Raw genomic sequence first — 25,051 nt, 5'->3', positions numbered from 1 at the left:
AAATTGTGGAACAACTGATGCACTTGACAAGATCACCAATTTGATACTAGAAAAAATAGATCATTTTCCGACAGCTATAACTTTTGTTGACTTTGCCAAAGTATTTGACACATTAGACCACAAAATTCTTCTGCATAAAATAAACACCTATGGAATCAAAAGTGTTGCTCATAAGCTTTTTATCAGCTATCTTAGTAATGGGCTGCAACGAGTTAAAACTAATGATATAGTAACTTATTACCATACTAGAGTGGCTAAAGGTACAATACTTTGACATTTGTGGGTTAATTATATGATAGTGATCTTCTTGATACTATGCTCGATGATATTGTTTTTTCTTATACTGATGATACTGTCATAATATCGTATGATACAACTTGGACAGGTGTAGAATCAAAAATCAGCGCCGGATCTGGGATGTTTCCATATGTGGGGAAGGGGGTGGGGGGGGGGGGGGGGCATGACCTATGACTGCCGCCCTCTACCACTGACTTAATCTAATTATCTACTCAATTTCCTTTTTTAAGTTCTGGAAATTCATTCGGGCATTTCAGAAAAGTAGGTGTTGCAATAATAGTACTGGGAGTGTGGCGGCGTAACGTAATGTTTCGTCATAGTGCCCTATGCTCCGACTTGGCGCTGTTTGAACAAGTTCCAAATGTACGAGTATATTATGTTTTCTCTGATTGATTATTTTACGAACTACAAACATCTAAAATCTCGTATGGTATTCATTTTTCTATGTATTATATGAGATATAGTTGATTGAATATTCTGAGATATTTCATGTAACGTAGATGGCACGGTAAAAAATGTTCAGGTGACAAAGGTTTCAATGAGAAATACAAATGAAGAATAGCAAAAATATCTGTTGCAAAATGATTTGTATATTGCGAATGATGAAAATTGAAGTACTCGCTGAAAATCTATTTCTGTAATTCTTTATTTGTGAATTATATCTTTAAGCCTCGGAGAATACACAGGGTCTATCAGACTCTGTTCTCAAGTTTACATGTTATCAAGATTTTACACAAATTTTTTCGAATTTTTACCCAAAATATGAAAAATTTTTAAAATGAGGTCTCCTAGATCCAGAGTATACTCAGTGATAGAAAAAATAGGTGTGTACTCCGAAGGTTAATGGATAGAAGTGATTCATTCGGAAATGAACATTCACTGCATAAAAATTTAGAAATTAACAGGTAGATATTAATTGAATATTCAGAATCTTCAAGTATTTTCTCAAATATGTTTGGGATAAGGGCATGAGTCCCAGAACAAAAAATTTTTTGTTAATTTGATTTGTTTGAATAAAAAATCAACCCACACGAAAATTCTGAAGAAATGTGTTACAGGTTGATATGTAAACAACATATTCATCCTAAGAGAACCCGTTTTCTCAACTCTATTCGTTCATGACTGATAGAAAATAAAAAATTTCATGAAAAAACCTCTAGGAACATGTGAAGTATATTCAAATTTTTTTTTATATTCTATTATCAAGTAAAATATCTTCGTCAAATGTGTTCGCAATCCTCAAACTGGCTTTCTTCCTTTTTGCCTGCCCATGAACTGACCGCCCGGGGCAAGAACTCTGATTTGATACAACAACAAATAAATACATAAATATGCACGAGTTTTGACGCTCCTGACAGATAGGACTTGGCTACACGAAGAAAGAATAGAGATATGCGACGAGATAACGTTCGTCCCCTAATTAGAAAACCGGACTCGAAACTTTCAACATTAAATAATCACCTTCTATTGATGGTTACTCAATGCTTTCAGCCTTAAATTACGAAAGAATAAAACGTAGCATTGGCATTCCTAAATTTACAACCATATAATTTTCTCTATCCTCGAATGAGATAAGCAACAATCGCCTGGGAAGTTTTTCTTCAAAATTCTCAAAATTCTTTAATGCACTTATAGCAACTATTCTCGTTTCTGGAAAATATGGCACTTCAGGCAAGTACCCGTTACCATAATTAAGCTGCAGATCAGATCTGTATAAAAAAAAAGTACATAACGTAATATTTTAATTATTTATTTACTTTTTACCTGTAACGCAGTATCAACCTTTTTACCTTGAGTAAATTAGATTCCGAAGCTTCGCACTTCCTAATGTACGTCACAGTTAGAAATATCATGTTTTCAAAAACTCATCCAACTGCATAGTCGTATCACTTGAATTATTGTACAGTAATGACAAGTGTGCTTCAATTAATATTTACAAAATACAATACGTAAACAATACCAAAAATAAGTGCATGCCAATTTTTCAACTCTTTGAATGAAGTATGAAATAAATTTATAATCGTGCCCATTGATTAGTTTCATCAACACAAATATCAAGCACAGCCTTATTTTAATCCAACTAAGACATTTTCCCATCAATTTGTTCCATCAGGACCTGATCTACCCGTAACTTTTGGCATCTTCTTATTTGTCGAATCTTCGAGTTCTTTCGGTTTATAATAATGGGGTGCTACTTCGAGAAGCCATTTACTTTCGATCTCTGTTACCTGTAAATGATTGATTAAGTTAGAAACTAAGTTCTTCTCCAGAACTTGGACATAAGCGTGATTTTTATTTCCAAACTAATGTTAACTAACATCATTACCTGTCGCATGAATTCTTTGGTAGTAAATACGAGCTCGTGATAAAGCAGCCATCGAGGCAGTTCTTGGAACAGAGAGCTATTTGGATGGATGGAAACAGTCTGATTGTGTTTGGCTGTTTTGTAGTGACCACCTTTCGAAAGGCGTGAAACATGATAAAAGTAACCAGCTGTTATTGCCTGCAAATTAGTTATAAAGTAATATCAAATGTACAATACATACATAAAAATAACAAATAATCAGATCAAGTGAAAATGTTCAATTAGCAGGAATACCTTTCGTATGTTAATTGTTTCATCAATACCAGATATCAACTCCATTTCAACTCTTTGCATTAAGCTTACAAGTTGCTCTCTGACGTCCCTAGCTCTCTTCATGGACCTATGAAGAATGAAAATTAAATTATACTTAATTCATTGTTACAATATTCATTTGTAAATGGCAGATACTGAGCGTTGAACCTGAACACGATCGGGATTAAAAAGCTAGGACAAAAAATTACCTATGCTGAATGAAGTTTTCATAACACCAATGGGTGCTAAAGTCGCTCTGCTGCCACTGATTGTAAACGTTCAGTAAAGTGAGATGATCCCCTCCAGGAACGTGAAAATTTTTTCTTGCAGTATCTGCATGGATGATCTTGTCTTTCGGACGGTAAAAAATAGCTCCATTAACAGATAGCATCGCAGCAATAGTCGCTATCTCCTCTGAGCAACGATAGCGTTCACTAGCTAAGAGCATTTTGGCCATCATTGGGTCTAGAGGGAACTCCGCCATCCTACGACCAAGTTTTGTCAGTTCTCCACGATGATTTAAAGCCCCTAGTGCGTATAGCTGTTCTAATGCCAAGACCAAGGTTTCATGCGGTGGAGGATCCAAAAAATCGAAATGTACCAAATCGTTTATGCCTAGTGCCTTCAATGTCAACACTGCATTACCTGCATTATTAATTTTGTTCATGTACACGCTAACGGGATCTGCATATTCCTATTTTAGGCTGTTATTCTCACAGATAGTATTTGTTTCCCTAATAGTATAACACTGACTCCAGAACAGACATTTTGAATCAATAATTATCCAAAATGCGATTTTTATACTAAGTCTAAATATACAAAATTATTCTGTTTTTCTAAGGAAAGTAGATCAAAGTATACTTGAAACATTTATTTTTCATTTCTAGTCGCTTTGTAGAGATATCTCTATCAGATGAATAGACATCATGTCAGTGTCACAAAAATGAGTGGAATTGCCAATATAATCACGTTCGTTGTTCTCTGCCTTTGGCGAAGTTATGAACTTTGAGACTATCTCTGCGATTGACAGCCAATTTGAAAATATACTGTACCAAGATTAATCCTCTGTATTTCGGGAACGGTGTTATCTTCAAGTTCGTGCTGATATGCCCAAGCAGTATACAAGCGGAAGCATTTTCCCGGGGCGACTCTGCCAGCTCTGCCTGCTCTTTGATTGGCTGAAGCTTTACTAATTGGAACAACCATCAAGCTCTCCATTCCTGTTCGAGAATTGAAATTATTCTGCTTGGCAAAGCCAGGATCAATCACATAGACGATATTATCTATTGTCAATGATGTCTCAGCAATATTTGTTGCTAGGACTACCTGTTAACAAATAACCAGCTCGATTGTAATTAACAGAAGAAGTTTAAACAACTATTCAAAATCATAATGGAATATTTGTTACCTTACGAGCTCCAGGAGGTGTAGGTTGAAATATCTTTGCTTGCATATCACTGGGTAAGTTGGCATAAACTGGTAAGATAAGAAGCTCAGCCAATTTAGTCCCTAATCTTCTGACACGTTCCTGCAACATCTCCTGGCATGTCTCTATTTCATCCTGACCTATCAGATACAGTCAAACTTGTTACAGAACTGTGAACATAGCTCAGCCACGAATATAAAAACAAAATATTCGAACTACATTTTTTACTTAATGCAAATTCAATAAATGCTTACCAGTAAGAAAGACAAGTACATCTCCAGATGGTTGAGTAGCGTGTATTTGAAGAATAGATACAACGCAAGCGTCAATGTAATCAGCCTCTGGTGCCTTTGTATAGTAAATGTCAACAGGAAATCTTCGGCCAGGTATGCGAAAGATTGGTGCCTCGTCAAAAAATTCACTGAACTTTGTGGCATCTAGTGTAGCCGAAGATATCAACAGCTTGAGGTCTGTACGAAATCTTGTTATGTCTTTGACCAAACCAAACAAAATGTCTGTATGCAATGTTCTTTCGTGAGCTTCATCTATGATCATCACACTGAAAATTCAATCAGATTCGATACTTTTACTTGTAGTCTTACATAGGTATATGGATCTATATAATGACTTTTTGCTGTCAAACATGGATCTATGCAATAAATTAAACTGACTGTACAATTTCTTGAAGTAGAAATTAGGTTTTATTATTTTGAAAAAAGTTAAGCATACACTTAAGGACAAATACCTGTAAGTAGCAAGATCTGGTTCACTAAGGAACTCACGATGTAAAGTTCCGTCAGTCATGTATTTGATACGGGTACGCTGAGAAGTACAGTCTTCAAATCGAATAGCATATCCAACTTCGTTTCCTAATTTAACAGCCATTTCATGTGCAACTCTTGCGGCAACAGACATTGCAGCAACTCTTCTGGGCTGAGTGCAGCCTATGACTTTACTGTCATCAGCAAAACCAGCCTGATATAAATACTGTGGAATCTGAGTTGTTTTGCCAGAACCAGTTTCTCCCTCAATAATTAACACCTGTTCAGACATAACATAAATCTTACAGTAAAAAGAGTACAAGGCAAATGAATGAGAGTATCGTAATACAGATATCAAACTTCACCTGATGATCCCTGATAGCCTGTATCAAGTCATTTTTAAAAGGATATATAGGAAGACTTTTCTGTGTCTCTTCAATGGTAGTTAAAACTTTCATTTCCTTCGGAGGAGAAACAGCTTGTTTCTTATGCTTGGAGCTTCCTGGTATCTGCAGCGCCTGGACAAACTCTACTTCATCTTCCAGCAACAGATCATAATCCTGTTTAGCTGTAAAAAATTAAATATTCCTTAAAAATTATAAATAAGCAAATCTTACTGATAATTGTGAGAAGAATTATTACCTTTTCTATCTTTTGCCCCAAAACGAAATACTGCTGATGACATCTGGTCCGACTCCCATTTGCTTTGCTCAGATTGCGGTGGTTCTGGGTCAACAGTTTCAGGCTCAACAGCATCTTTGCCTCGTTCATGAGGCATGTGATACCTTTGCACCCGTTCCATTTCACGCGCCTTCTCATGCTCTTTGGCAAGTTGAAGTAGCTGCTTTTTATGTTCTCGTTCCCTCTTTTCGCGCTCAGTCAGGCTGTTAAATGAATTTGATTTATAATTTTGAAAATCAATACTTCCATCCAACCAGAAAAGTATTCTACTCCTGTAAAACTCACATCTCATCTCCAAAGAGATATTCATCGTCTAATATGTCAGCCTCGAGCTCAGCTACCTTATCTTCCTTTCGTTTCTCTAAATACTTCCTCCGCGATTCGACGCGAAGTTTAGGAATAAGCTTATCACGAGATTGAGTTTCCATAACCTTAAGTCTCTTGGCTGCTTCCGCTGCAAATTTGATAATATTAAGTGTATGAATGTCAACACTAAGTGATTGTATAAAGCTGATAAAACAACTTAGGACATTTTGCCTAAACTTACCAGCCCCGGATCCAGCTGGTGTAGCAACCTTGCGCACCTTCGTATCATCTTTGGACTTGAGACGTTTGGCAAATTCATCCCTTTCCTTAATATCCCTTTTGCGCCTCTCCTCCTCGCTGTCACTGTCACTGTCTTCTGTCGACGATTGCTTCCTCCTATACTTGCGCATTTTCTGTTTCTAAAATCCTCAACGACTCATCTAGGCTAAGTCCTGAATTATATCACAACGGTTAGTAACTGAAATGAAGGTTGAAGCAGATTATTAAATTTCGATGTTATTGCTGGACAACAGATGAATATTCACTAACAGTTCTGGTAAATGTATGAAAACTGTTTAACGTGCGTATTTTACGGGACCGGGAATGATAATACGATTGTTAAACAACAAACCACGATACAAAAAAACCTGACCACTAATTTGAAATAGTTTGAAATCAGCCATAAAAATCGTGTTTGAGATGCACAAACACATTCGGGTAAATAAGTTTGCCTTTTGGAACGGTCGAGGAAAACGATAATAATCATAATAAAGTCACGATATAAAAATTGAATAACCCGGGTACATTTTAAAATTACACAATGAAAGTGATGTGTATAACAAATTAGAAAAAGTGCTCAAACCTTAAAAATATCAATTTAGTAATGGATGATATTCAGAAAAATGACGAAAGGACTGAAAATTTTTATTCCGACGCTGCCAACTACTGGTCTAAAGTCCCAGCCACAGAGGATGGAATGTTAGGAGGATTTGGGTTCATTTCGAACACAGATATCGAAGGGTCGGAATTATTTCTAAGATCAGCCTTCAAGGTACGGTATTCAGTCAAATTTACGCAAAATTGTGTTTCATAAATATTTTATTGATGCTCGCCACATTGATGCCGAGATACCTAGGAACGTAACCTCAAAATTCAAACCCACATGTGCTTTCGTATAATTTTGGAATCCATCTGAAGGCTGATTCCAAAAATATACTTTGATCTATATTCTGTGATTTCCACATAACGCACGTTTCAGTTAAAAAATCCTCCAAGAAAAGAATATGCTTTAGACTGTGGTTCTGGAATTGGCAGAATATCAAAACATCTACTTACCAAACACTTCAAAAAAGTTGATTTGGTTGAGCAAAATTCCGAGTTTCTAGAAGCAGCAAAAACTTACCTCGCTGGTCGTACAAAAAGAGTTGGGGAATTTTTTCCCATAGGTATGAAAGTAAAAGCCTGAGAATCTTAAATAATTTACATATAATACATGTAATACTTTACAGGATATTACTCTTACAGGTCTGCAAAACTTTTGTCCTGAAGTAGGGAAGTATGATGTCATATGGTGTCAATGGGTTTTAGGACATCTACAAGATGACGATTTTATAAAATTTTTCAGCCACTGTCAGTTAGTAACATTTGCTATTCATATTTTGTTTCAGTACTGTAATTTGCAGTGGAAATGAGAATTTACCGTATAATTTACAATGTAAAATAGTAATCTGTAACTTTGTAAAATATATTCAACAGGGCAGGACTCAAAGAGAATGGCGTGGTAATAGTAAAAGAAAATATAACAAGTTCTGAAAACGTTGAAGTTGATACACAGGATTCCTCAGTAACACGCCCACTGAAGGAATTACAACGTTTATTCGATCTGGCTGGATTTTCTTCTGTAAAGGAACAAAAACAATCCAGACTTCCACGAGGTCTTTATCCTGTTTATATGTTCATATTACGACCTAGAAAAATCATACGGAATTCTGTGAGCAATGTACTACAGTAGAAATAAATAGTTCACAATTATCACATAGATCAGTTTAATTCCGACATTGCACATAACAATAAATATATATATATATATGATGATTGTTAATATTTAATTCTTTGATATGAATTAAATTATAAAGAAAAACAAGAAAGACCACTTGAAAACCATACACAAGAATAATTTTTAAAAATTTTAACACTTTTTAATTCAATAAAGTTTATACTCAACTGGTTTATTTTTTTCAGATACAAAGTGTCGATTCACTAAATAAAAATATTTCAATACTCTAAAATTTACCATAGTTTAATTTCATTTTGGTCTGATTTTTTCATACATGAAGTGTTGATTCGCTTCCTGCGGCGTTGAGTTTATAACACGCTTTTTTACTGCGTGAAAATGAGCCAAAACATGCATGTATAAATCATTCTCCATCTGCCATACTTGCGAATTTTGAATTTTCTTTACAGTTTCTGGGAGAGGGTCAATTTTTTGGGTAGTTTGTCGTAAGTGGGACTTGCTATCTGAAAAAATTAATTGATTTGAGATTTTTTTAAATTATCACAAACTGTAGTTGCGTTATATTGTAAAGACATTGCCAGTGGATAAAAGTAGTAGACTAGAAAAATTATTAAAAATTTGATTGAATTTTAAAACATGCTATGCTTTACTATTATCAATCCTTAATATCTAACACGTGTCTTACTATGCATAAAGTGATCGTAGGCTCCTTTGAAAAATCGTGGTAGTGTAGCCTGAAGAGTTTGTACAAATTCTGGTAATTCTTCTGTGACTCCAACTAGGAGGTAGTGTTTTTCTACATTTCTTTTAGCTTCTGCAACTGCCCATGGATTACCGACTTCCCTTTAATCAATTAAATCATTACATTCAACTAAATATACGTTTGTGATTATAAAAGATAAGAAATTGCACAATAATTCTCAGTCAATTGATTTCCAAGCATATTAAGTGTAAAAACTTCATACCAACAAGCAGGTTCGTGTCCACAGAGGAACGGAACTTGAAGCCACATATTGTTTGGATCACAGTCAGGTTGTCCATGTCTGACGCACTCGTCGAATGTCTGTAAGATGTAAGGTATGTTATTTTCACAAAGGATAATCTTACAAGGAAGAAAGAAGCGGAATATGCTAATTGATAATACCTTGGTGTCGCCATGCTTTTTTCTTATTAAGTGCGGTCGGAAATTATCTCCATATCTTAGAAAGTAGTAATAAGATACGAATCTGTCCAAAGGTTTTCGTAATAAATTTATATACAACGGTGTACGCTTAACTCCGAATCTGAAAATAATCAATTAAGTCGTTGAATATATTGAATTTCTCTAAAAGTTCTCAAATACTTACAAAGATACTCACTTTTCAAAGTTTAAAAAAGCTACGTGACCATGATAAAAAGCTGGTTTCATTGCATCCCATTGAGTAATATTATTTACAAATTGTACCTGAAAGATAAGTCTATTATCGTAAACGCTATTTTAATTCCTTCAAATGTATGCATTCAATACCGAAACATTTGAACTTCTGTTAAATAAAACAATGCATTTCAGTTTTGTGCACATGATTCTATACCAGTATATTAGAGGTCAAACACTGTGCACAAAATTTTGGATGTTTGGATTGTTTCAATCAAAATTAGCACATTTATCTGTCAACTCCTGGGGCAATAGATGGTTTCTTAGTAAATACCTGATTTGGAAGAGTAAGTGTATGCATGTTGTTGGTGACATTGATGTGTAAGGAATGATACTTGTTTTGTTTGCATAGATCATATACTATGCCCACAAAACTTGTGGAGCCTGTCTTTGGTACTCTGTTGTATATCACGACCACATCATCAACACTTGATAATGGGCTGTCCTCAGTGTGACTAAGCGATTCGATGTTGTTTCGCTTTTCCATCTGAGCCAATGCATTCTCTGAAATTAATAGAATCAGGTTGAACGTTGTTTGACTATAATTTTCTATGCATCTGTGATATAACATAAAGTTGTATCACATTTGATTAATGATAAATTAGTAAAAATACTTACGCAGGATTTTAGTACTTTCTTCAAGGTAACTGATTCTTATTTTGAAATATAGAATTAATAGTATTAATACTATCACGAAAAACCACTGTACTGGAAATGTTCTCACTATCATTTTAAACGAAAATATTGCAACAAGGTTAGGCGACAAGCGAACGATGCAAGCATCGCGCTGTCAGTGATGAAAATAAAGCGCTGTCACACACACTTATGCATAGCCCAGCAGCCTAGCTGTTCTCCCCTCTCCTGGCCCCACTCCATGGGTAGAGAGACAGAGAGAATGGGAGAATTATTATCTTCTGTCCTTTAGAGAACCGATTCAAATCCGTTCACAGGTCGCTTACGCCGTTGCTTACGCTCTATTTTGGCCGTGTTCGTCAATTGACTGACAGTACTCAAAATTCCCTAGGACAGAGTCAGAGCTATTCACGAACTTGGAAGCGAAAAAGAGATAAAAGATTGCTGACAGTACTGTCAGTCAATTTTCGAACACGGCCTTTATATATCTCTGTGGTCTCAATGGCCGAGTGAAAACACCACGTAAGCTACACGCAACACGATCAAATGCTTTAGAGGATTGCCGTAATATACGACGTCAGGCGAATTTTGAATTTTACGACCACTTACGGAGCTAATGCTAGTCCTCAGATCTCTACAATAAATAACTACTCACAGTTAGTCTCGGTGACAGCGCGCTCTGTGGGAGATATAATTAACTACTCTTAAGTCAGCATCGTTAACGTACAGTCGGTATAAAGTTTTGTAATTTAACAGATGCTTTATGAAAGGATATTTTTGCGAATTTGAAAAATTTCTAAACCAAACTAACTCATATGTTAAGAATATTTGTCTTGTCAATTTTTTGAATTTTGTCAACTTGACATATGGCTTTATACGAAAGAACACAAAAGTGTGATGCATACGGCCACTGAATTGAAATCCTTGACTTCCTGTAGCTAAAATCCAGGTTCCGGTTACGAATCCCTCTTTCTTCAAGCCAAACAGCAGCAAGATGGTTTGTGGATTTCTTACTGCGGTTATCCGTATTTATCCAAAGAATCCATTTTCATACATAATTTTACAAATAAAATACACAAATTCAGGTTGATTTTACGTATTGCCGGTCTGTAAAATCATACCCATAATCTAGACTTGCTTCTTTGTTTTAACCTGAATAAAACATTATTACATTGGCGGTTTCCATGTGTAATTGTTGTTTAGGTGTTCTAAGCGTGACGTTATGTGAGTGTTCTATTGATATTTCAGGGTAAGGTCAAGTGCTCCGAGCTGAGGAGGAAAGACAAGAAGGAGTTGCTCAAACAGCTCGATGAGCTCAAAACCGAATTGACGAATTTGAGAGTTGCCAAAGTGACAGGAGGTGCCGCTTCCAAACTCTCAAAAATGTAAGCTGTTCTAACCCTTTATAGTTTAATCTTTCGCTCTGAATCACTTATGTTACATTTATGTGATAAGTAGTAGCCGGTTTACTGTTATTGTCAAATGTAATGAATGACTAAAGCTGCCTAATTTACAATGAATTTCTCTTTACCTTCAGTCGCGTCGTTCGCAAAGCTATTGCTCGTGTGTACATTGTTATGCACCAGTATCAAAAGGAGAATTTACGACGCTTGTTCAAGAATAAGAAGTACAAGCCCCTTGACTTGAGGCCAAAGAAGACCAGAGCAATTCGCAGGGCCTTGACTCCTTACCAGGCGAGTCGTAAGACTCTGAAAGAAATTCGCAAGCGATCTGCATTCCCCATCAGGAAATATGCCGTCAAAGCTTAAACACAGTTAAATTTCTTACTCAAAAAACTAAAACAAAATTTATCAATAAAACTATTCTATGATAGTTTATTTAACTTGTGTATATCTCATTTCAATTCCTTTCCTTTGTAAATTTATTCATCAACAAGACCATCGGCAATTTTTATTTAATGCTCACATTTACTTGCAACCCGTTTATGCTAAATAATCAAAATATTATTGAACTTTTTGTTGTTGAAAGCCGAGAAAAAATTATATATGAGAGTGAATTTAAAAAAAATTTAATTCATAACTTTTAGTCTGCCGATAAGTTGGCAAACAAGCAAGTTAGTGAACAAAGGAAAACTGAAAAGAAAGTACTACATTGTATAAATTTATGAAATACTTCAACATTTTATGTACAATTTTGACATGTTCTGTTTAGGAATATGTTTATAGTAATCATAATAATTGAGAGTTGAATAATTTTAAGGCAATATAAGTTAATGACTGGTTTTAAGGTTAAATTGTAATCAAGTTTCCTGAACACCACGGGCATGGATGGAAGTTAGGTTCCAAGGCACACGTATCCTTGCATTCTTTAATTTCCGTTAGAAGATCAAGAATTTGAGACGTAGTTTTATCTTTGACTGCAACTACTTCCGATTGACAGGATGTCTTGTTTTCCACATGTTTGCTTGCTTCGAGACCATCTTCTAGAAAACACATATTAAAAATGAAACAATGTATAAAAAAAAAAAAAATCGAGAAAACCAACAAACATTTAGAATCCATAATCGAAATAGCAATGTGGACTGAATACAGGAATTAATATATACCGTTTGTACTATCCGATAATGCAGATGTAGTGGTAGACGTAGTTTTCTCTTTAATTAATTCAGCTACAAGCATTTTGAGTTTATGCAGCTGTTCTTGTTGTGTGTTTCGTTGTTCTGTCAACTGGCGGAATGCTTCCTCCTTTTCTTTAGCCCTTTCTTGAAGGACACCACGCTGCTTTTGATACAATGTAACATATTCGCCTGAAAGAGATGTTTAATTATACATCCTGGTTTTATTACACCTGAAATGTAACGGTTCAGTGTGGCTACGCTAACCTATAGTTTCGGTTTCACTTTGAAGCTGCAAAACGAGATGTTCCAATCTTTGTTTTTCGTCTGAGAGTTCAGCAACACGTTCCATAGTATGTTTAAATCGTTCCTCCAACTTTTTCACAGCTTCGGGCGAAACTGACATCATTGCTTGTTGTTCACTAATTGGCGGGGCCGTGTCACCATTACTATACGACTCATTGTCAGTCTGTGTTGTTGCTGTTGATAATTTTAGTTTTTCCACGTCATTCAATGCTTGCAAGTTACACTCACCATTGGGCTGTATAATGTTTTGATTTTGAACGGTTGAATCATTCAACATCGTCCCAGCATTCAATTCGCTGATCAATTGTTGATTTTCTTTCATTAAAACTTCGATCCGTTCCTAAATTCCAATGTTTGTATTGGTAACAAATTGATTTTGTATACAAGCACATTTCATGATTCCAATTAGTCACATTTACCTGCGCATTGTGAAGTTCTTGCTGCAAGGTACTAGCCTGATTAGACTGAGCTTGATAGTGTTGCATTTGATCTGCAATTTGAGCCATGTGTAATTTTTCTTTCTCTAACTCAGCCATGAGTAAATCCTTTTCCTGCATTTCATCTTTCAATTTCTGTACTTCATTTTCAGTATCATTCAACCGAGCATTCAATTTTCTTCCAATCGACCTCTCTCCTTGTAACTGCTCCGTCAAATCAAGTTTTGTGTTGCTCTATAGTGAAAAAATTGTTTTCACAAACTGTGTTTCTTTGACAATGTACTAAATAATTATTCTAAATTAACTCACAAGTTGGACGAAAGCATCTTGCATTTCACTCAACTGCTGTTTCAACTGTTGATTTTGAGAGACAGCCCGAGCTGCCGCTAATCTTTCACCTTCTAGAGCAGAGACTAAACGGGACGCCTCAGCATTGCTTGCACGCATTTCTTGCAACTCTTCCATTTCTTGCTTGAGTGCATCAATATCTGAATCCTAGATTGAAAAAAACAAAGTAAAATATTCAATTTCATTCTAGAGGACTATTGTAGTTCAGCCAGAAAGTTAAATCACCTTTTCATGAAGTGTTGCTCGAAGACTATCCCGTTCTAAAGTGAGTTGATCAATATTTTTGACTAACTCATCAATTCGCTCTTTATTGTCATTGATAACAGGAGGTGTAGATTCAGGTATTTCTTTCTGACTTTGTATTTGGCGTTCTAGATCGGACAACCGTTGAATAAGGCTGTGCTCTCGACTACTTATTTCTGCATTCTCCTTTGTAGTTTGCTCGAGCTAAAAAATGATTAATAAATGAATAAGATGCAACAGAAAAATATTTGCAGTAATCAGCGTTGCAATTTAAATATAATTTAAGAACAGCAATCAAAATTGCAAATTCGTGTTGGCTTACCTTCAGAGCAAGAGTGGTAACTTGGTTGTTCAGTTGTTGAACATAATTTTGGTAATGGTTACTAGCTTCGTCACGTTCACTACTGACAGCTTTAAGAGTTTCCATTAATTGGCTCAACTGCTGTTCCAGTGCAGCTACTACATGGTGTTGCTCACTGATACCTTGGGTTTCTTGTGTCGTAGAAGTCATCTGTAACTAGGTATTAGATTGGAATATGGCATGCTGGACACTTAATTTCCACTGCATTTTCGGGTCAATTTTAGGTTTGATCATAGAGTTCCGAATAGAGATTATAATAAACTGTAAATACCTGTTGTATTCGGAGTTCATTCAAGGACAGTAAGGCAGTTTTTTCTTTTAATTCTTGTTGAATGTTAGTTAACTCAGTATTTTTAACATTTAATTTCTGCCTTAATTCAGCGGTCTCTAATTCCAAGTCGTCTTTTTCTTGTCTTAGAATATAAAAACGTCCAATAAAGATCCAATGATATGTCATAAAAGAGTAATAATGAGGGCCCATGGCTGCGCAAACTTACTTCACTTGAGAATACTTCGCCTCTAAAGAGTAGAAGCTAGATTGAAGCTGGTTATTCACTTTTCCGACATCTTCGCTACTATTTTTCACAGAATTCAGTTCCCTTTCTAAATCAGAGACTTGGAGTTGGACCGATTTTAATTTTCCATTTAATTCTTCGACTTCAGCTGATAAAAAGTAATTGATTATCAATCTGTTAGACTGTATAAAATTTTTACTTTTAGCGTGTAATACCAAGTCTATATTAACAAAATATAAGTAATTTTACCAATTTTTTGCTTGGTAGTTGTTTGACTTTGAACGAGGGCAGCAGTAAGCTCAGCTTTTTCTCCTACAAGAATGCCAGTTGTTTGTGCATGAAGTTGTAATTGCTCTTTGAGTGGATTCAATTCGTGATAAAGCTTTGCTTCAAATTCTGTATCCTTTGTAGTCATTACCATTTCTAGTTCTGACACTCTCGTCCTCTGTGAATATAAAAAAAATTCATTGAAATTGTATAATTTTTTAATATGAAGATTTTAGCTGGTCAATTGGTCTGAACCAATGATTTCACCAAACTTACATATTGGCTGACTTCAAGATGTAATCGGTTAACAAGTTCTTTTTGTTCTTGCAAGCAGAATGCCAAGAATTGATTTCTCTGTTCCAAATCAGAGGTAAGTTCTTGCGGCACTTCTTTACTCTCCATATCACTTGATAATATGTTTGTGACGGCAGATGTCATCTGTAGTAGATATTCTTTCTGCAACGCCTGAGATCCGACCAATGATTCATACTCAGTATGTAAACCACTGCGATTATTAGTTGACTCTGCATGAACATTTACATTGTGTGTCTCGTTTTTTAATAAAATGTCTTGCTCTAAATCAATTTCATCTGTTTTATTCGTTATATTTTGAGAGGTCAAATAATTCTCAACATTAATCAGATTCTCATTAATTTGATGTGTATTAGAAACATCATCTGTCATATTTGTGAAATTAGATATAATACTGGAACCTTCCAACAGTTTTTCTTGAACAGTGAAATCAACAGTGTCTTGAAAAACGCTAATAGGATTTGAAGAATTCACCAGCTTTGTTGCAGCAGAAGTGATATCACCATTGGAATTGAATTCCAAAAAATCATGCGATTCTGAAGTTTGCTGAGGGGCTTCAGAAACTTGGCTGTCTATTGATGGTGTTTGAGTCTCTTTTATTGGGGACCCTATTTTCCGGTAGTTGTAATTATTATCAGAGTTATAAAGAGTATTGTCGATCTGTACAAACATAAAGTAAACCCCATGTTAATGGTTAGAGATCAAACTTTTTAATGAAGGTATTACCTTCGTTCAGATTAAATAAGGACAACGGAAATTCTCTTCACCTGTGATGGAGTAGATTCTTCTGTATTTTCGTTTACATCTTTTGAAGTATCATCTGCCATGTGACTTCTTTTACTCATTTGGAATTCCTTAAGCTATGATACAGAAATATCCATTATAGTATGTGATACTAATTCATGTGAGTTGTGTGTGTACATTACAATTTTCGATTTTGAAAATATTACACAAAGTAATTACAACGAAAATTTGATTAGAAATTATCGGTAATGAATAATAGCGAAAAGTTTGCAGAAAAGATAACTATATTTTCTCTGCTCTCACCCTTTTTCTGGCTGCTAATAGTTTTTCAGATTTTTTCATTTTTGAGGGTTCGTTTTTGACCTGTACGAAGAGCAAACAGTGTACTTGGTGCAGAATCCACGCGCAATATTTATTCTATTAATTATTTACAATACATAGAGCAAAATATTACAATATGACAGAACATTGTGAGGTTACGCTCTACGTGCCACTTCACCACTCACACACATTGTCCTGGTATGCAGGTGTATTAAGTCATTTGTGTTTGTGCACCATGCTAATAGAGATGGACTACTACCTCACAGTGAGCCTTGATTAAAAAGAGAAAGCTATGGCAGAGAGGAAGATCCTCTCTACCTATGAGGACGTTGACGAAAACGACAAACACGATACGAAATGCGGAGCATAAAAGGCAGCACTGCTGTTTCGCTAATGGTTTCGTTTAGAATCTTAAGGCAAATTCAACTGCACAAGTGCGTTTACGGGTGGTTTCACTGGTTTTCTTGCCTGTTTATTGGACGAATTCTAGGAACTTTGGCCTCGGTGCGCACTTTTTCTGTAGTTGAATTCGCACTACAGAAATTCCCTACTCTTACCGACTCAGAGAATGAGACCACTGCTTGGTAATTCTCTCTTTCTTTTTGTCGTTGATTACGAATTCTCAAGTCAACGTTTCCATATAGGTATGTACACTTAATGGTTAAACTAGAACAATTGTATATGAATTTTTCATCCTATTTCTACGTCGAATTGTTGTTTCAAATCAAGTAATTGATTGTGTCGACATGAAACCTACTGTTGTGGCCGATGAAATGTTCCCCGAAGGCGCTGGTCCATATATGGATCTTGAAGAGGTTCCGTTAAACATTCTAAAACATAAATTACATACATTCAAATCGTAAACCATCGTGCCAAAGCTGTTAAATGTGACTTAATTTCTGGGCTGACGATCACTTAGATTGTATATCTGCATTGCATCGATTTAGAATTGCTCGTCACTGACCAATACCCTCACACCGTCAGCCAGACAAACAAGATCAAATTACTCGGTAGTAAAAAAAAATTGCATACTCTGCAAGTTATTGATGTTTTTTTTTTTCATTATTTAGGCTGGTGGATCCAGTGGATTGTTGATGGATCTTGCTGCTAATGAAAAAGCGGTGCATGCTGACTTTTTCAATGGTAAGAATTTGTTTTGTATCAAATAATGATGAAGATATATTTTACTCTGTGCCAAAAAGTTTTATTCTTTTATAAAAGCGCTGCAGGAAATGTGCATTGATAAAAACACTATATTTATTTTAGATTTCGATGATTTGTTCGATGATGAGGATCTGAACTGATTAACACTGTGATCAACAAAGGTCTTAAATTCTTTCAAACTTGATAAGTTCGAGTAATACCGATATAATTATTTGTGTTACAAAAAATGAAACACTCAATGCTGAATAAACTATTCTTATAAAAATATTTGTTTCATTATTGTTAGATAACTCTGTTGAATATTCATTTCACTTCGCGAGAATTATTATGAACTTAATGAAGCAAAATATCACCAACTGCTTTACAACTCAGATTTTAGGATGCTGTGACAATCTGAGCAATGTATCTATATAGCACACACATGTTAACCAGAAGTAGCTAATAATAGAAAGAACCTAGTTAACTAAAGATGAAACTAATTTATTTAAATGGCATTGAAAACTATTTACATCTAGCCAGAATACAATGCCTCATATATCAATTGAAAATTAAAAATTGCATTAGCCTAAATAATGGCAAAAATTCAGACAAGCTTAAGTATAGCATGAACATAGTAATTTAATAACGACCAATTAATATAAATGAGAGGTCCAAATTTATTTACAATCATTCAATTAATCCAGCTATTTGTGAAATGTTGTAATAATTATTGTGTACAAGATACACTTTTCTGACATATATCCGAAGATGCTGCTTTACAGACCCTATCCTCATGATACATATTCAGTATCAGATCAGTTACTGTCAGTAACACATGTTTGTAGGTAGCTGACCTCTAAAATCATTTACAAACCTAATCATAGATTGCAATTATTATATATTATTCAAAAATATTTTTTCGATCCAAAAACAAAATTCGCATTGAGCCATGTTAAACATTTACAAGATGCTCATTAATGGAACGAAGAGTTGAAATATTTCTGAAATAAGAGAAGTTACGTAAATACCTATTTCTAAATAATCTTATCACACTTAATCCTGTTAATAATAACAATTTCTAAACTGAAGAATATTAATTATTAATAAGTAGCTAATGATTACTTTGTATTACTGGAACTGCAACATAAATTCCTATTTTGGGTAAAAGACTAATTTAATAAAATACGCAAAATCGATACAGCAGTATGCATAAAATAAATTTCTACAAATAATCTTTTAAAGTTCAATGAATTTTCCATATCAAGTGAATTAAATATGTTTTCTAACGGAAAAAATTGCGCTCAAATAAAAATTTGGCATTCTATATCCGGAATAGTAAAGTTACACAGAAATAATAAAAATGTATTAAAAACTTGAATTGAAGAAAAAAAAAAATATACAGTCACTTGTAATAATTTCACAATTTATTCACTTCAAATTAGTTAGACCTCTCTCTGTATTCTTTTGCTATATTGCGTCCTGCTGTGAACCACAGATATCATAAACGTGCCATAAGAAAATGAGTGGTATAGATATATTTTATACATGTAATAATATTAATGTAAGATTATAATTGTGTTATTTATAGTACATACATTCTAAAGTGTCTAAATTCACGACACGACGCATGATTAAAATAGCACCGAATTTCAGTCCCTGTGCACGTCGGTTAGCTAACTCGTCGCTTTCGTATCCGAGCAATAACAATCAAAGTGGCATGAAATACGATTTACGGACGTTTACGCATTAGCCTTATGCTATTCCATAAAAGAAAGAAAGTGACATGTACCCTACTCGCTGTTATTAGTTCATTACACTCCTCAACCTGCAACACAATCTACCTTCCAGTAATATACAATTTAATTTCAGCTGTTTTGAAACATGAATGTAATTCTGAAGTCTTCCTACAGCCAAAATAGATTGTTTCGGCGATGTTAAGATGTTTTCCTTGATATTGTCTCGATCATTTCGTCAGCAAAAATTAGCCAACCAAGTAAGGTATGAGACTCCATTTCAGTGAGAAGGCATGAAAATTCAATCACTGTATAATCAATCCGTTGCATCCAACGATTTCGGCAACGTGGCGCAATAATAATACAAAGCACCTGGTGATGCAATAATTCAGTTTCTATAAAAATGATTTTACGTTTGTGTAATTCAAACGACACCGCAAGCCCAATTTCGTGGTTACCAAATATGTTAAGAGGATGATGAATGGATATGCTAGTTAGCCTCAAGATCACTGTCGACTTGATCGTCCTGGTCGCTTTCTTCTTCTTCATCTTCTTCCTCAGAGAAAAACTGGGAAGGTGGAGACAAAGGATCTTCCGAGAGAGAGGTACGAGAAGAAGAAGGTGGCCGAGATCCAGATTCCTCTAATTTTATTTCCAGTTCATCCATCGATGTACTCGGCCCAGGAATTGTAACAGGAATGAATCTTTCCAAATCCCCAGAGGCCAATTCTATGGATATTAGTTGATAATATTAGATTTATGCCACAGCACCTTTACCTTAAAATAAAATCAAGTGTAACTGGAGCTACTTACGCTCAACGTATTTTTCAAGGGACTTTGGTACCATAGTTTTTGCTTTCCGTAAATCGTCATCAGTACATTCTCCTTTCTCAAGGCCTGAAGCAAATGTACATTTGTACCGAGATTTTCGTGCAAATTTATCAATATTTGGAACAAAGTATTAAATTAGTATTTACCAAAGGCTAAACCCATTCTTTTCAGAACTTCAATGTCATCATGGATCTCAAACTTATCATTAAAATTAAACAGGTACTCGGTTCTGAAAGTAATACAAATATTATAAGAAGCATTACTCGTAGATACGTGTAAAATATGCAAATAGAACTTTCCTGTAAATTAAAAACATGAACTAATCTTGTGTAAAACAATACTACATGAAAAAGAAAGACTGACACTTACTTGTCGTTTGAAATACTGCAATCAATAACAGTTTTCTTACTGGTATTAACTATTATGAATGGCAACTGTATAGCAGAATTAGGTTTAGGTGGTCCATGAAAATTCTCGTTTTTATGGTTGCGTTCAACTAAATTTTTGTACGATATGTGCTGCAAAATTAACGAATGCAGCTGCTGAGTTTTGGCTTTGATTCTCTCTATTTTCTTTTTCTTATCTTTTTCTAACGACAAACACTCTTGTAACGAATTTGTGGGCAAACCCAACCATCTTATCTCCTTCTTCTCCTTGGAGATTATATTCATTGCCATCAATACATTCAATGCATCGTATACACGTCTCCTAATATTTTTCTGATCGTACTGCTGCAAAAGAGATATTAATCCTGAGTGAAATTGGAATTGAATAAGCAAATTTTGACACTCATTGGCAAGACTGAGATCATTTCTCTATGTACTTTTGCACCTAAGATCAAACTTGGAAGCACTATCTGTGAGTTGCCTGAAAAGACAACAAGGTTCCAAATATCGACGATAAAAGATATTTACCTGATCAGTTAACGAATTTATGTGCGCAGGGTTGGTGAATTCGCCAACTAATTCATCAGCAACTTCATTATATGATGTCGTACCTTTCTTTTTCACTTTTTCACAGACTTTCATAGAGAAATGGCGAAGCCCCTTTCCAACTTTTTCTGTTTTTCTCCGTTTGCTGTAAATTTAATACAGATCTATTAATCTGGAAAACGAACCCTTTCCCGATTTCAGACACATACTTTGATATGCATCCTATGCTTAAAAGTTGTCGCTGCTTTAAGATAAATAAGTCAGATAATATCAGTGACATATGTTTGCACATTTCAAATTGAAATCAATGATTCATGTTTTACTTAAAGATAAGTTTCTAAACTGTCCTCTGTTTTGAACTTTTTGAAAGATTCGTGAATTTATTGTGCTACTTGACGATCAATAGTTCTATGATATTTCATCCTGATATGTATTTCAAAACCAAACGTGTGCATCATTCAATATTCAGAGATAAACCCCGTCAGGAAAAGGTTCAGTTTTTTATTAAGAATAGTCCAAGCTCACTACTCTGGGGTAAAATCGCTGCTCTCGACATCCTGTCGTTTCCTCGAACCACTGTGATCCAAAATGGGGCTGATGAAAGTCTTTCCAGATTGATCTTTGACAATCTGCTGTTGACTGCTGGCCTGTTGTTGAGGCTGGGATACCAACGCTTGTTTAAAATCATTCTGTTGAATGGAAAGATTTGAATAAAAAAAATTAAATCATAACACAAAATCCAATCAAGCTTATCAGGGGCCATTCAAAAAATACATCAACTTTATTTAATGGATTCATTTACTTTAATCCCCCTGAATTGATATTTAACAAATCCACTTCTAATAGTTTTTAGGTACTGAAAATACAAACTCTCATTTCAATAGAAACTTTTTAACAAAATGATAAAAATTAATATAATATATAATATTACCACACTAGTAGAGCTAACGTTAATAAAATCAACCTGGGCTGCAGATGATTAAAAATCTACCTACAGTAACTGAACATTATGTTCATCTGCACCCCCACCAGTGTGCTTTATGCTACTACCACATAATCCAGGATCCCCCAGGAAAAGCTAATGTCTTTTTTGAATAGCTCCTGATTCATGTTTTCTCAATGCTCATGATGTTGTAACCTACCATTCGAGCAGTTGTAAGTTGTATTGTTTTTGTCACTACAGATTCCCCAGCTTTTACAGATGACATTTTTGCACTTTGTACAGGGATGGTAACTAAGCCTAATAGAAAAATATTTTGTTACATGAGAAATGTGAACTTTCTGATAACTGAAAAGACAGATATATAGATGGGTCCTATAGAAACAAACATATTTTGACAGTCCAGATAGAAAGGCCGTATTTCACTGGGTGACCTAAAACGGATCTATCTTAAAAGATGCTAAAAGTTGTGTATAGAGCTCTGTATGGACATGCTGTAACACTTTTTGAGTTACGTCCATTCTAGATTGCGCGGCAAAATATAAGTGTTCTATCCGACCCATCGAAATACTTCTGTTTCCATAGGATCCGTCAATATGTACTGCAAGAAACTAGGTAAGAATCTGTAATACTCACGCTGACCAGGTGTTGAAGAACCTTGCAAACTGATGGTTCTCAGTACTTGTGTCCCACTGGACAAGACCTGAGTGTGGAAACAGTAATGGTCATAATATCATCACAATGAACCCAGGGTGCCCACTCACTAAGTGATTCAATATCCCCCGAATTGCTACACATTTAACTGACCACTGGGCACCCTGTAAATACAAAGTTGAAGCTAGAAGCTGGAAGCTTACACTAGCAGGCGGGGATAATTCTGCGTATCATCTATTGAATCCCTTGATTAAAAAATGTACAAGATAGCACACGTCAGAAATACTATATGTTGTGAGACAGTTTGAATTTTTGTTTTGAGATCTCCTGTTTGTGGCCATTGAGTTAAATTGTGATATGAATCAGCTCATCCGAATAGGTCTATAAATATGAGCTTCAGTGTCATCTTAGAAAGCTTTATAAACCATACTCAGTAGTCATACAAATGGGAACCGTAAGAAATATTCAAGATGGGAGTGCAGAATAATATGGAGTGTACTCATTGTATAACATAATTAAAATATGTTTGCAAACCTGTTGAATATTGGTAGAGCAATTTTTCAATATATGGTAATTATTAGAAAAATGATACAAATGTTGCGAGTCTGATTATATATTTTAAATGATATTTACTTGGGTATCTTGGCCAGGTGTCTTGAATACCTTCAAACTCCCGGAATTTGTGGTGCTAACAAGCCCAGTTAGTGCTTTATTCGGCGTGCTCGGAACCACTTTAATAACTTGTGGTTGGCCTGTAAGAAAGTTTATTTTTTTTAAAGTATCACAGATTAACAATTTTATATGATCCAAAACTTCAGTTAATCAACTAATGAATGTACATTAGATGGCTCTTCTGAGTAGTATCAAGTGTTTGGCAGTAGGGAATACTGAAATATTTAAGATTTCATATTGAATGGCATTCGTCCTTCAAGAGTCAACGCTGCTGTAGTACACAAATTTTAGAGGCAAATCAACTGATTGATCTTGAAGGCAAATAAGGAATGCCCTTGTTGCTAAGAAGAACAATAATGAATTATTTATATCCTAATTGAGATCTACAAGAATGATATTCAGTGTACGACTGATTATCAATACACGTTATTACGTGAAAACAATACAGCTAGTTTAACTAAAATAGGAATACCAAACAGCAATATCATTTAACATTAATCTTCAATTTCCAATAGCTATTTCTCAATGAAAGTGAACCAATTACAATCACGCGAGCAGTACTAAATATGTTTGTTTATTATTCATGGATTCCACAAGTATATCAGTAAAAGAACAGAGAATTTGTCAGTGTCAATGTGTAAATTGTAAGTTTAACGTAAGGAAATCCAGAACTATACAGTCGGATGTTCTAGTTATCGATAAGTAAATGAAAGTGATTGGGATATTCTGTAAATCCTTAGAAAGAAATCTCGATCAAGATTATTAATGTAGGATTCGGTTACAAACAACGATTGCAGAAATTGCATTCTTTCGTTCGCGGTATTCTGGTAGTAAACGCGAAACACACGTTTTAACGTGGTTGAGTTTAGCAAGGAGCCTGCCATCAAATTGACGAATCCAAATAGAAATGGATATGCGAAATATAAGAATCGTGAAATTTGGTTAGAAAACGTGCTCCTCGGTTGATCGCACGAGGTATTGTTTCACACTTCATTCGACAAGGAATATTCAGAGACGGAGCCGTGCGTGCCGATTGTTGGCGCGCCAGTTGGACGACTTACCATTTGCGTCGTGTATCAAGAAATTCATCGTTTTATTTTGCTGGGTCATCACTGATGCTTCTGGATATCGAAGGTATCAAATATGATCCCGTAAGCGGACTGAAATTCGCGTGAAAATAAAAAGATCATAAGTGCAATAGTTAGGTCGGACTCGACGTATCACCAAAATGGCGACTCCGGCATTGCACTATTTGTGAAGTAAATATTGTAAAAACCCGGTTACCAAGTATCAACAATATTGCGAATTATCAAAATAAACTAACCGCGCTATCGTGCGCGACACACAGCTTCTCGTTGAATCGTTATCACGACATTAACAACGCGTCAGTAAAATACAGCTTTTTAGTGCAAGTAGAGCCGAGACGAGCTTGGCGGTAGCACAAAGCTAAACAGCTGATTGGCCAGTGCTGATCACGTGGTTTGCTCCGTTCCTCATCGTTCCCCGTCTACCGCAAACTTCAGTCATTGAGTATCGAATTATGTGTAGCTGGGGAACTCAGCGCTACC

The 25,051-nt window shown here is 35.2% G+C and overlaps 7 protein-coding genes across 17 annotated transcripts; 3 read left to right on the top strand and 4 right to left on the bottom strand.

Annotated features, from left to right (window-relative positions):
* Positions 1–2,031: 2,031 nt before the first annotated feature.
* On the bottom strand, positions 2,032–6,774 carry LOC124297962 (probable pre-mRNA-splicing factor ATP-dependent RNA helicase mog-4). Of its 2 annotated transcripts, none has more exons than XM_046749449.1 (13): positions 6,634–6,774; positions 6,330–6,540; positions 6,068–6,236; positions 5,744–5,985; positions 5,467–5,669; positions 5,086–5,381; positions 4,595–4,899; positions 4,323–4,480; positions 3,967–4,240; positions 3,124–3,559; positions 2,897–3,002; positions 2,624–2,800; positions 2,032–2,525 (listed from the first exon to the last, which is right to left on the bottom strand). In XM_046749449.1, exons 2-13 carry the CDS (start codon positions 6,496–6,498, stop codon positions 2,394–2,396), a joined length of 2,667 nt encoding a protein of 888 aa, XP_046605405.1. In that variant the 5' UTR covers positions 6,499–6,540; positions 6,634–6,774; the 3' UTR covers positions 2,032–2,393. The 2 variants fall into 2 exon arrangements, with proteins under 2 accessions (XP_046605405.1, XP_046605404.1); XM_046749448.1 differs by having other exon boundaries at positions 6,330–6,566; positions 6,634–6,771.
* Positions 6,775–6,849: 75 nt separating this feature from the next.
* LOC124297972 (N-terminal Xaa-Pro-Lys N-methyltransferase 1) lies at positions 6,850–8,597 on the top strand. Its single transcript, XM_046749465.1, has 4 exons — positions 6,850–7,139; positions 7,347–7,533; positions 7,613–7,721; positions 7,844–8,597. Exons 1-4 carry the CDS (start codon positions 6,972–6,974, stop codon positions 8,097–8,099), a joined length of 720 nt encoding a protein of 239 aa, XP_046605421.1. The 5' UTR covers positions 6,850–6,971; the 3' UTR covers positions 8,100–8,597.
* On the bottom strand, positions 7,616–10,329 carry LOC124297967 (heparin sulfate O-sulfotransferase). Its single transcript, XM_046749459.1, has 8 exons — positions 10,135–10,329; positions 9,791–10,020; positions 9,461–9,546; positions 9,247–9,385; positions 9,068–9,165; positions 8,788–8,945; positions 8,382–8,605; positions 7,616–8,055 (listed from the first exon to the last, which is right to left on the bottom strand). Exons 1-7 carry the CDS (start codon positions 10,244–10,246, stop codon positions 8,394–8,396), a joined length of 1,035 nt encoding a protein of 344 aa, XP_046605415.1. The 5' UTR covers positions 10,247–10,329; the 3' UTR covers positions 7,616–8,055; positions 8,382–8,393.
* Positions 10,330–11,019: 690 nt separating this feature from the next.
* On the top strand, positions 11,020–11,992 carry LOC124297973 (60S ribosomal protein L35). Its single transcript, XM_046749467.1, has 3 exons — positions 11,020–11,146; positions 11,398–11,534; positions 11,687–11,992. The coding sequence occupies exons 1-3, from the start codon at positions 11,144–11,146 to the stop codon at positions 11,916–11,918; spliced, it is 372 nt and encodes a 123-aa protein (XP_046605423.1). The 5' UTR covers positions 11,020–11,143; the 3' UTR covers positions 11,919–11,992.
* A 64-nt stretch (positions 11,993–12,056) lies between these two features.
* On the bottom strand, positions 12,057–17,002 carry LOC124297961 (golgin subfamily A member 2-like). 5 transcript variants are annotated; one of them, XM_046749446.1, is made up of 14 exons: positions 16,561–16,993; positions 16,281–16,373; positions 15,988–16,173; positions 15,478–15,666; positions 15,184–15,379; positions 14,917–15,082; positions 14,691–14,832; positions 14,381–14,575; positions 14,041–14,262; positions 13,777–13,962; positions 13,450–13,701; positions 12,992–13,370; positions 12,716–12,916; positions 12,057–12,592 (listed from the first exon to the last, which is right to left on the bottom strand). In XM_046749446.1, the coding sequence occupies exons 1-14, from the start codon at positions 16,597–16,599 to the stop codon at positions 12,399–12,401; spliced, it is 2,640 nt and encodes an 879-aa protein (XP_046605402.1). In that variant the 5' UTR covers positions 16,600–16,993; the 3' UTR covers positions 12,057–12,398. The 5 variants fall into 5 exon arrangements, with proteins under 5 accessions (XP_046605402.1, XP_046605399.1, XP_046605398.1 ...); XM_046749443.1 differs by having other exon boundaries at positions 12,057–12,589; positions 15,478–16,173; positions 16,561–17,002; XM_046749442.1 differs by having other exon boundaries at positions 15,478–16,173; positions 16,561–16,998.
* A 243-nt stretch (positions 17,003–17,245) lies between these two features.
* On the top strand, positions 17,246–18,618 carry LOC124297974 (COP9 signalosome complex subunit 9). The gene is made up of 3 exons (XM_046749468.1): positions 17,246–17,393; positions 17,649–17,721; positions 17,845–18,618. Exons 1-3 carry the CDS (start codon positions 17,325–17,327, stop codon positions 17,880–17,882), a joined length of 180 nt encoding a protein of 59 aa, XP_046605424.1. The 5' UTR covers positions 17,246–17,324; the 3' UTR covers positions 17,883–18,618.
* Positions 18,381–24,954, bottom strand: LOC124297963 (transcription factor Dp-1). 6 transcript variants are annotated; one of them, XM_046749452.1, is made up of 11 exons: positions 24,808–24,954; positions 24,545–24,643; positions 23,445–23,563; positions 22,794–22,860; positions 22,360–22,457; positions 21,743–21,906; positions 21,200–21,362; positions 20,655–21,016; positions 20,432–20,514; positions 20,268–20,351; positions 18,381–20,183 (listed from the first exon to the last, which is right to left on the bottom strand). In XM_046749452.1, exons 2-11 carry the CDS (start codon positions 24,591–24,593, stop codon positions 19,945–19,947), a joined length of 1,428 nt encoding a protein of 475 aa, XP_046605408.1. In that variant the 5' UTR covers positions 24,594–24,643; positions 24,808–24,954; the 3' UTR covers positions 18,381–19,944. The 6 variants fall into 6 exon arrangements, with proteins under 6 accessions (XP_046605408.1, XP_046605410.1, XP_046605407.1 ...); XM_046749454.1 differs by having other exon boundaries at positions 20,655–21,013; positions 24,545–24,929; XM_046749451.1 differs by having other exon boundaries at positions 24,545–24,928.
* Positions 24,955–25,051: the final 97 nt, after the last annotated feature.

Source organism: Neodiprion virginianus, chromosome 2 (assembly GCF_021901495.1).
Source record: "Neodiprion virginianus isolate iyNeoVirg1 chromosome 2, iyNeoVirg1.1, whole genome shotgun sequence".
NCBI classification, from domain to species: Eukaryota; Metazoa; Arthropoda; class Insecta; order Hymenoptera; family Diprionidae; genus Neodiprion; species Neodiprion virginianus.
This window is presented reverse-complemented; position numbering and strand designations above follow the sequence as displayed.